Raw genomic sequence first — 17,734 nt, forward strand, 5'->3', positions numbered from 1 at the left:
TGAAAGGCACGACACAAATGCAATTGAGAGCCTCGTGTACGAGCAGTTGCACTAGCTGACACTCTAGAGGCCCTAGAGAATGCTAGCATATTTGTGGCCATTGGTCGCCGCCCTATAAGGACACTCGCACTGGTTGACACTCTAGAGGCCCTAGAGAATACCAGCACACCGGCACCTCCATGTCCGCCTCTCTTTAGTAAAACACTTGGGATGGAATAATCTATGATTGAGCTATGTGCAAAATTTTGATTTTTGGACTTAGTCAGAATTTTGAAACTTAGGAGTTGTGCTAGGTGGCGGAGTATATATATAAATCTTCGGACTTAGTATGATTTTTACTTATTCGAAAATTCTCTAAGTGTTGAAATACTTGAATCTTTGATACTTAAACCAGAACTTATTAAGAATCAAGCATGGAGTAACTTTTCATTTATAAGCTATCAAAATACTATTTGTAAAGGACCATTTTGAACTGCCTTATTAAATGAAAACTTAGGAGCAAATCCTATAGAACACGGGAAACGCTGTTAGTTGGGATACATATTGTCTTTGGAGCCATGTTTCTGAAACAATATGCCGAAAGCAGTTAGTACTCTTGAGTCGTAGTAAAGGGCCAAAAGATTATTACAAACTTGTAGCATTTATACTCAAGTTAAACTGTACTAATACTTTGGTGCCGTTAGAACCGATTTTCTGAGATTTGCACTTACTTATACATGCCTAGGACTTATATTCTTAATGCAATTCTGATTTATACGCGGATGTATCAAAATAACTATAGCCTCCAAAAATTTTGAGTTAAACAAAATATTTCAAAGTCTCAAAGATATTCTCAACATCGATCGGTTGGAATGATATAAGTGTAGACAAATTGCTGTATGCAATCAGAGAAATAACTCCAGAGACTTCCTGAGACTCTGAGCAAAATATTCCACTTTTGGACTTAGCACCGTTTCTATTTCTTTTGTTACAGAGAGAATCTCGAATTTCTGGACTTATAGTAATTTCTATGAAATTGTGAACTTGGTTGGAAATTTACCAAAATTCGGACTTGTAATAATTACGATTTTTCCAACTAGATTAACAAATTTCACTTTCCACACTCAAAAGAAAATTTTGTCTTAGAGTATTTTCGCCTTAGCCAAAATATTCCAATTATGGACTTAGAGAGATTCTATTTCTTTTGGTGAAGGATAATTCTAACACTCTAATACTTTATAATTTTAAAATCCTTAACTTAGCGAGATTTGCATTTAGTCAAAATATTCCAATAGTGGACTTAGAGTGATTCTATTTCTTTTGACTTATAGGCAATCTCTAAAGTAGCATTGTGAATGAACTGTTAGGAAATTTCATCTCGGACAAAATATTCCACGTCTGGACTTAGAGTAATTCTATTTCTTTTGTCTCAAAAAAAAAAAAAAAAAAAAAAAATTCACTAATTTTGTACTTAGCATAATTTCATTGAAAGGTTTTGGACTTAGTCAAAATTCACTAATTTTGTACTTAGCATAATTTCATTGAAAGGTTTTGGACTTAGTCAAAATTCACTAATTTTGTACTTAGCATAATTTCATTGAAAGGTTTTGGACTTAGTCAAAATTCACTAATTTTGTACTTAGCATAATTTCATTGAAAGGTTTTGGACTTAGTCAAAATTCACTAATTTTGTACTTAGCATAATTTCATTGAAAGGTTTTGGACTTAGTCAAAATTCACTAATTTTGTACTTAGCATAATTTCATTGAAAGGTTTTGGACTTAGTCGAAATTCACTAATTTTGTACTTAGCATAATTTCATTGAAAGATTTTGAACTTAGTCAAAATTCACTAATTTTGTACTTAGTATAATTTCAATAAGAAAATTTTTTTTTGATTTAGTCAAAAATTTATTAATTTTGCACTTAAAATATTTTCAGAATTCTTTCCTAAGCCGAAATTTGTTGATTTTTGTACTTAGAATAATTTCATTAGAAACTTTTGGACTTAGTCAAAATTTTCCAACCTTGGACTTAGAGTGATTCTACTTTATTTTGACTTAGAAAGTTTTAATTCAATCTTAACTTAGAAAATTTTTGTATGATTCCTTACAAACACGTACATAAATACAATAAACGGTTCACTCAACAATAAGTAGGACATGAAAACTAAATTTTTACTTGCTTTGCTAATGCTAACATTTCTATTTCATGTACCACCAGGATTCAGCAGTGAAAGTGAAGACAAGTTAATTACTAGTGATAGTGACCATTAGTGATATAAAAGTATAGTCAACAATATAGGCCCTATATGTACTGAATAGCACACTTTAAGAGACAAAGTTCTATACACCAAACGCAGCAGGAGGTTGCAGCAGCCTACCTTGGGAGAGTAGGACGTCTCTAAAAGAAGTAGCAGAAGTACTACGGAAAAGTACCCTACTGTCTTTAAATATCCGGAATCATAAACCTTTTATATCGAGAAATGTATGTTTACTTAGGCTTACTAGCACATAGACTATAACCAAGTAACATAAAAGTGTGTCTACATATAGCCCAGAATTTTTATAACCTAACAAATTACTTTTAGATAAGTTAGAAAAAAAAAAGTGCACTAAAATCAGTCAGATTAGTTTTCAGAAAAAAAAGTATAAGTATTGCTTAATTCAAAGTTGATAGGCTCCTTTGAAGTTTGATTGACAACCTCCACATTATAGGTTGGCCACCTAGTGTAGGATCTCACACTTCCTCAGAGTAAACTTGCACTTGAATACTGTATTACTACTAATTATAATTAGATTACATCCGGTCAGATAATTTTGAAAACAATCTTTACATATATAAATATAGGTATATCTAAATTGTATATCCCACTACAGTTATAAGAATTGAAGTCATAAGTGAAGCCCCAATTTTGCGCAAATTACGTTATAGGATTGGAAGGAAACCCCTAATACAACTATAAGTAAGAGGTGGCGAGATCTTTGACATTCAGGCAAAATTGTTGCAATATTATTAGAATATAGACGATCCTTTGGGAGTGAACCTTAGTAAGTTATATTCATAATAGCCTTACAGGAATAAGTAGATCGTAGGCTATAAACACATATCCTTAGAGTGAAGTAAGAGTTCAACAAGGATTATAAATTGCTGTTTCTTTTTCTCGACAACCATAATTTGCTAGGAAAGTCGACTCCTGAGCAAACTAAAAGTTAATTTGCGATAGTATATAAGCATACCCAAATTAACTCCGCTGCAAACATTACTTAACTTAATAACCAATTTGAATAGCTAACTAGCTCAAATTGACTTTATAAATAAATCTATATAAAAGTTAAGTAGGAGTGTTTCTACAGTTGAGCCTAATTAAGGATAAGGGTGCATTAGCGCACATCTTTAGAATATCAATCAAAAGCTCACACGCACGTATATACGACGTAGAAACAACTATAGGTGAAGCATATATCATACCCATCTATAACTAAACACAATTTAAAGCAAAGAATTGTTAACTTAAACAGATTCTTGATTGTTTTAAATTATACTCATTATTTGTACTCCTCTCGAACTTCCGCTATTTTTATCATAAAAATAGTATAACATTCCACTGGCATCTAAAAGAACTTACAATTAGTTCTAAGACTTTACAACTATTATCATGTCATCTGCCCGCAAGCAAGGCCAGCAGGATGATGAAGCTGGTAAGGAAACCACTCCTTGTCGGGGACGCTCGACAACACCTGGTATAAACACCCCTTCAGCTAATACAGACATTAGAGACTCCGATGCTTATGAGGAAATACAAATATCCAATTTAGAAGAATCAGAACAAATTGGCAAGAGGAATATGAGCCCTGAAGTGAATGCGATATCTCTGGCCTCACTATCAACACAAGCTAACTTATCAGACTCATGGAAAACTGTTTCCCACAGGCGGACAAAAGTAGCAGAACCAGCAGAAGAACTTCTACTCTCGCAGAAACTGAACACAATACAACTTGATAGACCTAACACGAGTGGTTCACTTGAAGTTGGAAGGCATCTCTGCACAAACTGTACAACGAGTATAGAACACAAGAGAATCCACACCACCAACACTTCGAAATCTAAAGAGAGAAGAGCTAACTACAGAGACAGACAAATTGCCAAAATAGAGGCCATCTCAAATTATCATAGAAGAAAATCCACCGTTAAAGAAATGGCTACAAAGTCACCCAATCCCAAACCTCATCACAGGGATAACAGGGACAGGCATTTTCAGAGGAATACCAAACGGGATTATCAGGCTTCTTATAGGTTATCACCTGGACGCTACTGTGTAGCATGTGGACAATATTCTCACAACATATCTGATGGATGTAGATTATTATGTGATGATACAGGGCGGTTATACCCAACTGTATTGACATCAGCTTTCTGTACAAACTGTTATAAGACATATGGTAAAGAGTTATACCATTCTCGACACTTATGTCCTGGAAGGCCAGCCATGATGGAATTATACCATAGTGGTAAGGTGAAACCTAGTGGTGTCTTCAGGCAAACATATGAAGACTGGGCTAAAGCCAAGGCTGAGGAATCATCTAGAGATTGTAACTTCGGTGGAATCACAGCTGCCACAGCGGAAATAATTCCCAATGAGCCTAAAAATCAATTAAGAGATAACGTTACACCAGCAAAGGAGGAAGAAAGAAAATTGTACCTTCATTGCTCTGGTTGTATGCCAGAAGAAATAGATTGTAAATATGACTATGATGTACGCATGACAGCTTTACTTGACTCAGCAACAGATAAAAACATCATATCAGCCAGGTACTATAGCAAGTTGTTCGGCATAGTAATGAACGATGATGAAACTCAGCTGGAAGAAAGTCATGATCTACCAGTTACATGTGCAGATCACAAGATCCCCGAACCCAGAGAAGTAACGCTCATGATTCGCCCCACATCATTCTCAAGCCGTCATTACCCAATTCCCTTCTCAATTGTAGCTGAAGACCATGAGGATGTCGCACCTATGATAATTGGACTAAATGGTATTAGAAGCCTACAGCTAACATGGACGCCTGTCACAGACAAATACCGGTTAGCACCGTGTTTGTATTCTATTCTTCACCCTGAAGGACCGCTGAGCAGTATCTTCTGTTCTGAACTTGAGCTCCAGCTCTGTACAGGAGTAGTTAAAAAGATCAAAGCTAAAGAAACCCAAGTGATAGTAATGAATATCAACCACTTTTTCAACCTAGCACCTGGAACACAAGTAATCCTCAGCGACGATCATATTTCAAACGAAAATGCAGGAATCAAAATCTTACCTGGACAAACACAACTCATTATCAATGATGATGGACAACTCAGTGGCAGAGCTCTAATAATCAACAACTCCGATCACACTATCACCAACACAGTTATCACTGGTTACATAGAGTCCAGCGACCAATCTATTGTCAGAGAGGTAGTCGTTGATTTTGACTTCTCAGGATCATTCATATATGGACTACCTATGCTACCAGAAGTAGACGAATCTGATGACGAATTGGATCAACTTGCCATAGCACGAAACACGCCAGCTATTAATTAGATCACTCTAGTTACTAGTAGCCAACCCAATAATACTCTTATACCAATCTGAAACACAAAATCAATTATTATATTGATTAACTTATTAAGCTGATAGATACACTTTAATTCATACAGCTATCAAACAGGGCACTCACATATCATGAGTGATCTTAATCTGATTATCATCTTAATGCTAAATAAAAACTCCAGTCTCATCTACTCCTGAATACAGTAAATTCATTGAACACATAGATGATGATGTAGAAATTAGGTTAAGGTGTATGGTCAAGATTGAAAATTTCACACACTACTATTTCAAAAAAAAAAAAAAAGAGAGAGAAACTTGAATAGTAATATAGCTAATATTTTATGGCATAATTCTAAAATCTTCATACATTCACGTGTAGACAAAAGAAAAGGTCCTGAACAATCAACAGTGCCAAAATACCACTGGGACTTTGTCTAAAGACTATCATTACTTGTGAAGCAAACTTTACACTAAAACTCACCCTAAGACAGACAAGACAAAATTGTAAAACAAAAATATATATTAAGGACATGACCTAGATAGTACACTCCACCCCAGGAGCCCAGTATACTTAGGGAGTATCATTAAATTGATTGAACTATCTAAAAACGAAGTCAGAATTACTGAACATATATTTTGAATATTCTGAAGAAAGTTGTGGAGAATACGCACATAAAAGATAGAAAATTTAGTTTGAGAAAATTTCACTTACCTTGAAAAGTTGTAACTTTTCCTTGGTTCTAGGTTTACATGTCTATTGCAGTATAAATTGAAAACAAGCATAACAGTTTTCAAAAGATATATGGACTTACAGATTTTACAAAAAAAAACTTTTATGCGCATATTCACAACAATAGGCACAAATGAACCAATAGCACATTCGATCTCATTTATACTTTCGGGTTGGATGAACTTTTGTCTCAATCCTAGCACAACGGTGAAACTTAGAGGACACTATGAAAGTTTGGCAATTGGACCAATTTTGGTAGAATTAACTAGCACATTGACATGTAAAATAACCCTGTCAAATAAAGCTAGTACCACCTCTAGCTTTTATGTAATAGTCTTATTATAAACTGCATTATTAGAACTCACAGACCACTTTTACCACCTGATCTAATCTTTATATAAGCATACAATACTATATCACTCCTGGTGATAAGATACCAAGCTTATCGTTGCATTTGCAAGCAAGGGAAAACAGTATTGAATCGCTTGAATTTAAATTTTGATTATCTCGAAAACCCTATGAATTATAATTCCCAAGTAACCTTGCAGTTAACATTAAGTCTAAGAAACACATCTCGGATACTTAACCCATCAGCCTTTAATAATGCCTGAAACATGTACCCAAAACCATGCTGTGGCAAAAGTGCATCTAATTTGTATATAATTGTGATACAGACAAAAACTATCGATTAGGATCTGTACGAACAAAACTATATCTTTAATGCTCTTATTTAAGAACACAGCAACAGTATACATTGTGATATGCCACAATTTCACCCATCAATGATTTTATTTAAAAATCTAGTAATTAAGCAAAAACCATTGCCTACCCTCAAAGAAAATTTCAATCAAACAAGATTAAGTTTTCTTTCTTGCATATTGTACTCAGACTTCTTTAAAACTTTAAACTTCAGAACTCTTTAAACTTCAGAACTATAATATAACCCAAATACCAATGCATCTTGTCAACAAATGATTAACAGGTATATTACAGTTCTAACCAAATTAGATTTGAACTGCTACAACAACAACACAACTAATAATGATGCCATAAAATATTTAAGTTATAAACCATATGAACTAATTATAGCTCATACTATAAGAAGGGAACACTATTGCTCTTCTTTCCTTACGCAATATTATATGCTGTACGCAATTTTTGATGAAACAGGGATATTTAAAAGTTTAAATAATAAAACTCCCCTATATCTATTTTAAAAGATGCCAAAACCTGTTTTAATTGCTAATTAAAGATAAGATTACAACTAAAAATCACATAAAAAAAAAAAAAATATAAAGGTAAACTTACAGAAAATTCATGGAATTAACTAAATACTTTCCACGTGAGACCAATCCTAATATCACACATACCCTCTCACAGTATTAAATTGCAAGTTTTCAAAATAAACATGGTTGAAAGGAGATCTGATATAAATACAGACAAGTTAAATACCCTTTCAAAATCAAAGAGTTTCAAACCAATTGGCTAATATTTTGACACTTTCATAGAGAATACAAAAGAGTAATTATAAAGTCTTACAATAAAGTCATGGACTAAAAGATAATTAACTAAACGAGACGCTTCCGCTTATAAGTTTGGCCAAAGCAAAATCTGCGACTAATAATATGTGCACAGTCATCCCTTTATGCACAAATAAGCAACATAATGACTATCATTATAACAAAATGCAAATTTAATTAATACAAAGCCTATAATTCTGCACACGTACAGAATTCATATCTATAAACATTAAACATAAATTATAATATCAAATTTCGAGAGATATAAATCAAATCCAATAACAATCACTTGCATTTCCGTTTACCCTGTAAACTCGGGAACAATATAATAGTATGTTATTCTAATCTGATAACAGAGATATCATAATTTATGTAGAATTTTCCCACTCAAGGTTATATATCCAGTGGTAAAATTTACGTCTTCTCTCTTGACAGGGGGAGACCAACCATATACAATACATGTCGAAGTCGATCCCTTCAAAAATATTTATACACAAAAATATATAAAAAGAAAATTGTATATGTATAAGTTTTGAATCTGTATAATCTAAACAGAGTCAAACGAGTAATACAAACTGTACAAATATACGCATGTCACTGCGTAACCCAATATATACAAAATTGAGTTAAAAGTTAAAATATCTAATACTTCTATGTAAATCACACAAGCATAAAAATATTATTAGACAACCTATATATAAATGCCTTGAATTGAGATGAACTTGATTAGTTATTAAGCTTATAACCAATCTACATACAAAAAAAATATGTCAAAAACTTTAATTATAGTTAGAAACCGGAAACGCCCACTCAGGATCTAGCAGTAGCGAAAGTGGGATAATAAATAGATTTGCTTAATGAAGTAATAAAACTTATCCGCAAAATCAAGGAAGCTATTGAAACAGTAACTCCTTTAATAAGTTCTAACCGCATTGAAGTGACTAATAACGTAAATAAACTTTCTTATAAGCTAGATCATGATAAGTTTGACTTTACACAGTTATTGCTTGCGGAGATAGTACCACAAATTGTAAGTGGTATAATCCTTCATGCCAAAGCAGCTAACTTTGTGCAAACAGCAGAATACTCTTATGTTGATAGCTTGAGCAACTTAGCCATCACGAACTTAGAAGATCTTAAAGCAGACTTGAACTTCAGACTTACTCTAATTCAAGATCTTGCAAAGACAGACACCACAGACTCTATTAAAACTTTTGTAAGGCAAGAACTTAACTTGGACTATACTCATAATCTTGGATTGGAAGTCCAAAGTCGTTTAAGTGGTGGTACCACATCATTCACCACTATCCTATCCATGGAATTAAGTTCTGAGCCAATAAAAATCTACAGATACGCACCAATTCCTTTTGATGAGTGCTATATCGATTCCATTTATTACTTGGATAAAACCAAAAGAGTTTACAGACAATCTTATTATAACGCTTATCTACCGGTTGAAGCTGACCAGTGCCTTAAGGGACTACTTAGCGTTAATGAAACATTGATAACCAAGCACTGCCCTTTGGCAAAACAGACTTATCCCTACGCTCATGTGCAAGATGGAATTGTCTTTACTAGCTTGAGCGAAAATACTAATCGCAGTTTAGAGAATGCATCAATAACTATTACATCCACTCCTTTTATTATAACAGGAGGATCATATAATCTCACATTGGGAGATACGATCGCACAGTTCGCATTAGGATATGACCGACAGACCACGGCACGAACTTTACCATTTGCGTCAGAAGCACTGTGCCCACCAAAACCTAAAGAACCATTGACCATTAGAACTATCTTCGCTCATATAGAAGAAATAGCTATATACGTGTCAATAACAATTATCATGGTCATAATATTAGACAGGATCACTACATTCCTAGTCAGACTCTTGAAAAGAATATTAAGAGTATTTCAGAGGAGCTTGCGTATACGCGGTAGAACGCTTGTCCCTCAACGACCAGATGCACATCATCATAACCTAACGGTAATCTACGGCAGGAGAGGTCACCCTGCCGCGACTACCGCTAGTTATCGACCTAGAAACTCAAACAGAATAGTTAGATAAATATACAAGTTAACATGTTTCCTATGACTTAACTTCTAATGCATCCAGATGGAAAGACTTACGAACATTCCCAATGATATAAAAGACTTTGCCAAACGGAAAATATAATACTCTCGTACTTACCTATACAATATTGTACTTATATTCTTACACGTTCTTATAAAAATCTCCACGTTATTATTATATGAGTTATCTAAAAGGGTAATGATAGAAACGGTAAGAAAATGAACCACATATATAGTAACTATGATACTAAAAGAACATAGTAGGTAAGGTTATTACTCATTTAATCGTTATAAAATAAGCGAACTTTAAAACTAGGTTAAACGCTTCATAAAGGTAACAATTTAATTATTATCACTACTAACGTGACAAACAAACAAGTAACGCTTATAGAGTAGCTACGTAATTTTACATAACATATGTTAAACCAGTAATTAACAAAATGTGTATGTTACTTAAGAATCTCTATATTTATTTTAACAAAAGTAGATAATCTTTAGAAAAAGGTATAAAAATTTGATAAATATTTCTCTTTGGTGAAAATTATAAAGTTAAGACAATTTCGAAAACAGAATATAAACTTTCATTTACCAAAATTTTTGGAAAACAAAATTGTGATAATAAGAAAGATTTCTGACAAGTTTTAACAAATTTAGTTAATATTTTTTTTTGGACTTAAGCTGTATACTGGCACATAAGAAAAATTCCGAGATCATTAAAAATAATTGAGCAATAAATGCAAAAACTTATATATATATATAGGCACACAGCCTATCAACGACTCTACTTGAATCAGGAAAATTCTATTTGGTGGAAATAAAAATTTAGATTTAACTTTAATGACAGGCCTAAGAAAATTTTACCCCGAAACTTAAGTTTTACGGCTATTGTAGTAAGAATTAAAGGGATGTAAAGTTCTATAGTTTTGAAGAGGAATGATATATATTCTAAACCTTAATAAGTTAAATAATCTTCCTTAATAAAATTATCCGATCAATGAAACTACTCTAATTGCTCAAATATTAAAATTTACAAACAGTCTTTACATATCTCTCTTATAAGTACTTGAATAAGCATATTTGAATAGCTTTGTCTAACGTCAGTCCTTCAGTCTACTTAGATATTGGTTACAAAAAAAATATACGCTATTTACAGGTCCTCTATATATATCACAGCACAATTAAAATTCACGATTAATGCACAGGGATGGATATAAATGAAATTTAGAGAAAAGGTACTGAGGCGCAAGCTCGATTAAATATCTATATACATAACCCTTAAAAGCTAACAAGAATGAATAAATTGTGATATAAGGCTGAAAATTAAAATTGTTAATATAATATTGAGAAAAGAAATTTAGTTCAACTATGACGAAAGTAATTGAGATTACACGAAGTTTTAAATTAGGGGAAAAGAAAATACAACCTTATACCATTATTTCCTTACATACTAAGTTCCTTACAAGCTAACATGTAATGATATAACAAAATAACAATGGTGTAAATTATTTGGTCTTGTACAGTATGAAAGTCATAACGTCTAATATTTTACTGAATAGTAATCACTATTTTGACTAGTTACATAGATTAAGAATTTTGTCACACGTGTCTGAGCAGTCTTTGTCTAATAAAATTTACAATGTCTATGACCAAGCTAACATTCGCCACTTCAACGCGTACGCTTAGGGCCGGCAGAACCCCGTCCCCGAGGGACACCTTCAGCATCGGACTCCTCTCTGCTGTTATCCGACGAACGCGAAACTGAGGTCAGGCTAGCAGTCTCTGAGGCAGTCTCTGGTGGAAGAGATGGGGTGGGAGTCTCGACTGTAAGACGCAACCGCTCTAAACCTCCAACCATTCTCTCTGGCAATGGGAACCGAATCTCACTACCCATGGAACCGAACTGGCTGGATGGTATATCGATCTCGAACACGTTCACCAGAGGAAGGGTACTTTCCGCTTCCTAAAATAGGGAAGTAAATATTAGTTAAAATAGAAAATCTTAACAAATAATCAGGGAGAAATATAATAATGTTTACCCATATAGATAATTGAGCAGCCTTGATACTTTTAGAAAATTTTTATTAACTCCGCTAAAGTCATGATGCTAACCAATGGAACGGGAATAGCACCATGATTAAAATAACTTATTGTATATACGCATAGCTAAAGTCACCAAATTCTTTACCTCAAGTCACGTAGTTTTGGCGACTAATAATATTAAACGAATGTAGCAAACTTACCGCTGAAAGGTCCGCTGCAGATGGGGAATCAATTCGACTCAAGCATAGGGATGAACTATAGCTGGATCCTTCTGCAGATCCTCCAGAACTGGGTGGGCTAAACCTTAGCATGTTTGTATAGTGTTCCTCCAGATTGACTGAGTTGGTCGCCTAAAATATAATAAATCTTATTAGTTTAATCGCAATGCCAACAAAAGAATCTAGGAAAATCAGGAAATGAGAATGCCTAAAATCCTGTAAAGCTATATGATTAGGTAGCAATTCAACCCACTTTATACTAGAATTAAAATCTTAGATCGGTTCAAAAATGCTTATGCAACCATACATTTTAAGATTAATATTCTACCAATAAAAGAATTTTAGTTGCAAATACCTCTAGATACGTGTACAAATATACAGCCTCTTTCTGAAAATTAATAGAAAACTAAAGCATGGATACTTACATGTAAACGCTCTGTTTGATCAACGATCAACGGACGGAAGCCAGGACTTCCCGTCGAGGTTTCCAAGCCCGCAGGCACATTTCTTCCAGTAACCCGATCCTCAGTGGCAGACAAACAGTGTACGGCAAACAGGCCAATTCTGGACCTTACTTCTGCTGGAGTCGATGGACTAGCAGAGGGAGCCTAAAACAAAAGGAAAACATTAAAGTCTTGATCTAACATTTAAACCCCCAATGAGAAACGTACGGCACGAGCAAACTCTTAACCTTCCCAGAGGGAAATAATATTAGGTTGCTACTTAAGATTTTAGTAAATGTTAACTGGTATCTCAACTTAATTGCGGTAACCGAGCGGATTTCTCTGGCGACATAAAACGACGACAAACGGTGAGCGATATATATGGAAGAGCCGAAAGTCAACGTTGAGGAAGTGAGAATAGGACAGAACAACCCTGCAACAACATGATGCTTTATTAGACAAAACGGGTGGCTAGAAAAAAAAATTATACAAAACAAAAAAAAAGAAATATACAACAGAAGAAAACTCACCTGTGTATCCGACAGAATATCATCAATCTCAGAGGACGCGGCTTCATACATGGTGTCCGACGGCTCCGCAGTTGGCGACATAGCCCCAGATCTAGTCCTGTTGGTCCTGTTACTGCAGTGAAGAAGCTCAATGGTCCTGACGCCTATGTTTCGGAGGCGCGTACATACATCTCTTATCCAGCGAGCCAGCGACCTGTCTGAGGTGTTGTCAATACGTGTTAGAGTCTCAAGCCCTACAGCACCGAAGAAGACCACTATGAGAGCACATGAAAACAAGCCTAAACCCAACAACATGTTAATTAAGCCATCCATGTTGAATGTGTCCAGACTCGTCTTCTGGTCTCTCCCCAACTCGGCAGACCCAGAATCACCTCCGGCAACATCGTCACCAATGTCACCGCAGGAGTTCTGCATCACCGAATTGAGGAGAGACCAGATGATTTGTATCGTTCTACTAAGCATCAGTGAGAGATGCTCGTTGCCAAACATCTCCCCTTGATCCCTTTCGGACTCTACAGTACTTGTACTCCCATAGTCATCGACATCAGCAAGGCTTGGCATCCCAGACTGGTCGCTGTACACTGAACTCGAGTCGTCTAAGGAGTTTTCAAGAAATGAGGAATTGGCAAGAGTGGCCGCAGCCGCCCTCATTGATTCCTCGAATCTTTCCTTAATATTCTGATGCGCGTCCAGGCTGTCAGGCACATACATTATGAGCGAATGTAAATTTAAAATAGAGGACTAGTGATTCTGAAAGGCAATATAGTAAAGTTGATTTTATGAAAAAGACTGTACACACGAATGTTTTTTTTTTGTATTTTAAGCAACTATGGTTGAACCTCCTAACCATTAAACTTTGATTTATCATCTAAAAGTAAAATTCTTTAAGTTAAAGAATATGTAATTAATCTTACATGATTCAACGCTTAAAAATAGCTATCGTTAAGCTATTCAAACATTAAAACTTTGTTTTATTAGATTCAATTAAGTTAAAGAATATGTAATTAATTTTACATGATTCAACGCTTAAAAATAGCTATCGCTGAGCTATCAAAAACATATTCATTATGATGTATCAAGCAATTAAAAACTTATGTACTAGCTAAATCTGAATATCTTCAATGATGTTTTAAAAAAAACACTTTAGATAAAGCTAGCTAAATATAATTTTTGCAAGCGACCATTTTAAAATAAATATGGTTGAGTTACTCGTAACGTAAATAACCTATCAATTAGCGTCATTATAATTGAATTAAGTAAAAAGAAAATCTTATTCTAAAACCTATAGTAGAATTGTTTTAGAAGATTTGAATCAGGACTCAATAAGTTTTGATTATAAAAAGGGGAACGCTGTAATCAAAAGTTAAAACGAATAGAATGATGGAACATATCTGTGTCAATATAGGTTTTGTTTACGATGAACGAATTTAACTTTTGCAGACGGAAAACGTAAACAAAACAAGGTACGTCAATTTACCTGATGACTCAGATATGTCCTATCAAAACTACAAATATTATATAAAACAAAATTGTCATATATCGAAGATGTACCCATATTGCTTCTAACCCACTTTTGTTTAAAAATACAGTGATAAAGGCCTTATCGACGAAGAAAATAAGAATCTTGAGTCTTAAATAGCGGCTAACGAATGCAATAATGGGCATATCAACGATCTATAACATAAAAACATTCATATAAAACAAACGGGTTACTATATTTTATCACTTTTATATAAATTCTCTTGGAATTTAGCGGTAAAATTAAACACTCGAACGCAAGCTCCGCTCGCAAAGACAATTATTATATAAATGAGCATAATTACTGGGCCGCCAGCTTTTTATAACCTCGCTCAAATCCAACCCCTATCACTTTTGACCGCCCAAACATAAACAAAGGGTTGACAACTTATTGTTACGTAAAATTTAATTACGGACGTCGAACGATATATTTTGTAGATATTAAGTCTATAAGGTACACTTGACAACGACGTAATGCAAGATATTAGTCTTTAAAATGATTAAAATTTATTCATGTTAAAAATAACATAAATACAGTTAATGCCAACAATGGTATAAACCATATGTACATATACAAAATATACAAACAAAGGGTTACCAACTATTGTTAGTAAAATCTTATATTTTTACATACATACGAGTAATGTAACCAAAGAAAATAATACGATATGTAAATACTAATTGTACTTATACATTTTTATATAAAATATTGTTTATATTCAGGAAACAGTTATATTTAACAGAAATAGAGATAACTAACCAATCCATTATAGGTCTATCTGTAACGAAAGAATTTCTAGAATATCCCAGGGATGAAAGGATTAATAAAAGATTATTAAAACTTCTTTTGTTTAGATTACCATAGCCAGGATACCCCAAGGAACCGGTTGGAGCACGCGCACTAACTCTTTTTAGGATCTACCATGGACCAGCCTGGAGATAACCTAGATGATCATGGAGTATTGGAGCCCTACCACCACCCTACCTTGGACGGATTGCGGTTGTGTTCCTGTCAACACCTTGACACTATAGACGAGAACAACAACATCATCACCACACCAGAGTACGATGGATTCTCAGAGAACCTGTCCATCACCATCAGGAATTTCTTGTTAAATACAGCCCTGACTACCAGAGAAGATAGTAGAGTGGAGACCGATAGTGACACTAGCTCCAGCAGCACACTGTCCCTCTCTACCAATGACCTCAACCAACTCTACTATGACCTGGAAAATCACTCAATCACCTTGGACGAGAATGGAAACGAGGTAGCACAAGTGGACGCCCTTGGCTACATATCTACCTCACCCCCAACCTCAACCTACACTTCGAACGAGAGCACTTCACCACCTAGTTCATCATCAGAAGAAGCTGAACTATCCAGAACAACCAACGCAAAAACATTTATTGATGTGACAATGTTAGATAAAACTAAACCCCTCAAGAAAAGAATGTATTCTATTTGGGAGGTTTATCATCTTGTATACCCAGCTATGAAAATACGCAAAGCATACTTTCTTAATGGAAAGCGTATTTAACTTAGCTTGGAATACATTATAGTTTATTATATATGCCTATATACTGGGACTACTAAACTTTTTCTTTTTCTCTTTTTTCTTTTTTAACAACTTACCCCCATTGGAGATGCGATCCTCAATTTTCAAATTCTTTGAACGTACATATGAGACTTTTACAGAAATGCTTCGCATCCACAACTATCTATCTATGCTTGATATAAAATCAACACTTTATAGATCATATTATGAACCTTTGATTGACACGTGCCCTGCAATTAACTAGTAGCACTCAGGGGCAAGACACAATTACTTTAGCTAGGCCCAAGGCATTATTTGTATCAATTTATGCATTCATAGGCCTGTCTCTACCTATATGACACCATATACAGGTAACGACAGCCTATTCATGGTAATCTGTATGTGATTTGCTAATAGTATATGTTTATTAACGATATTATGTTTATAGTTAATGTAATCATATAAACAACCAGTACATATATGTATGCCTACAACCATGCCTGATTTACGTCACATATTAACACACAGATATTTAATTGCACAGACAAACACTAAAATCCTGGTCCAGAGCTAATGTTATAGCATGTACCTCTTGAATTTATTCAGTTATTTACTAACTCTCCTACCATCAATGGTAAAAGGTAATGACTTAGTTGTTTGGCATGCATTGTAGTTTAAATTTAGGCCCCTTAGTACTTAGCATGAATTGAGCTCAGGCCTTATGTTAGAACTCTAACACTTAGCACAATTCACTGCTTGGGACTTAGGGCACATTTCTGTCCTACTCTACTTATAATTTTAACACTTATCCTGTAAATATTTCCATACTTAACTTATGCACTTGTGATATAAATACACTTTATAAAAACATTTTCCTTCCTTAATACTTAATATACTTATATGATTCTGATCGAATATCAAAACCAACCATTTATTCTTAGGTTAAAGCAACATAATACTTCGCGTGGGTCTTTTGTTGAGCTTCCACCAGCTCAACCAAATTCGTATTATACTTGTGGGAATAGAGGGTTAAGCATTCTAAACAAGCGAACCGACGATGAGAATGTCTATGTGTATTGCATTAAAATTAGGTTTTAGTAGTACTCATAGAAGAGCGGTCTCCATACCTAATTATGGACAAACGCCCCATTCGCACACACAAAGTCAGAATAACATTTTAGACAAAGTCAAAAGACGTAAAATAAAACAATCCTTATAAAACCTTAGCTTATCTAAATGATAAATTTCAGGAGAGTGGAAATAATAAGATGTTTACTATTAGAAATGACATAATTACCCTTGTTTTATGATAATTAAACATTTAATTATGTCAAATTAAATGAAGCTTATCATAATTGAAAATTAGTAAATGAAATATTTACTTCCTTGATAATGTTTTAAATTAATCATTCTTTTTTTCATAATTTTAATGCTATATAAAATCTAATAAAAATAAGGAAAAATTCCAATTAGAAAATGTCCAATTGATTATATTTAGGGAAAAATAACCACTTTTCTGAAAGTAAAATAAGCTAAATGTTATGACTTTTTTACTAAGA

At 34.1% G+C, this 17,734-nt stretch overlaps 2 protein-coding genes across 2 annotated transcripts in view; one reads left to right on the plus strand and one right to left on the minus strand.

The window, feature by feature from the left end:
• The window catches only part of stan (Protocadherin-like wing polarity protein stan), a 239,360-nt gene that overhangs the window by 216,547 nt on the left and 5,079 nt on the right, over window positions 1-17,734 (plus strand). The gene's annotated exons all lie outside the window — the stretch shown is intronic.
• On the minus strand, window positions 12,510-13,773 carry LOC145332379 (uncharacterized). Its single transcript, XM_080177377.1, has 2 exons — window positions 13,123-13,773; window positions 12,510-12,757 (listed from the first exon to the last, which is right to left on the minus strand). Exons 1-2 carry the CDS (start codon window positions 13,771-13,773, stop codon window positions 12,545-12,547), a joined length of 864 nt encoding a protein of 287 aa, XP_080033503.1. The 3' UTR covers window positions 12,510-12,544.

The sequence above is a fragment of the Acartia tonsa genome, chromosome 11 (genome assembly GCF_053477335.1).
Source record: "Acartia tonsa isolate MP-2025a chromosome 11, ASM5347733v1, whole genome shotgun sequence".
Taxonomy (NCBI): domain Eukaryota; kingdom Metazoa; phylum Arthropoda; class Copepoda; order Calanoida; family Acartiidae; genus Acartia; species Acartia tonsa.

Excerpts from the sequence above, each read along its gene's own strand:
- LOC145332379 (XM_080177377.1), bottom strand. The coding sequence starts at position 13,773 with ATGAGGGCGGCTGCGGCCACTCTTGCCAATTCCTCATTTCTTGAAAAC. Across the intron at positions 12,758-13,122 it reads ATATTCTGTCGGATACACAG|GCTCCCTCTGCTAGTCCATC; the intron begins GTGAGTTTTCTT and ends CTTTTGTTTTAG.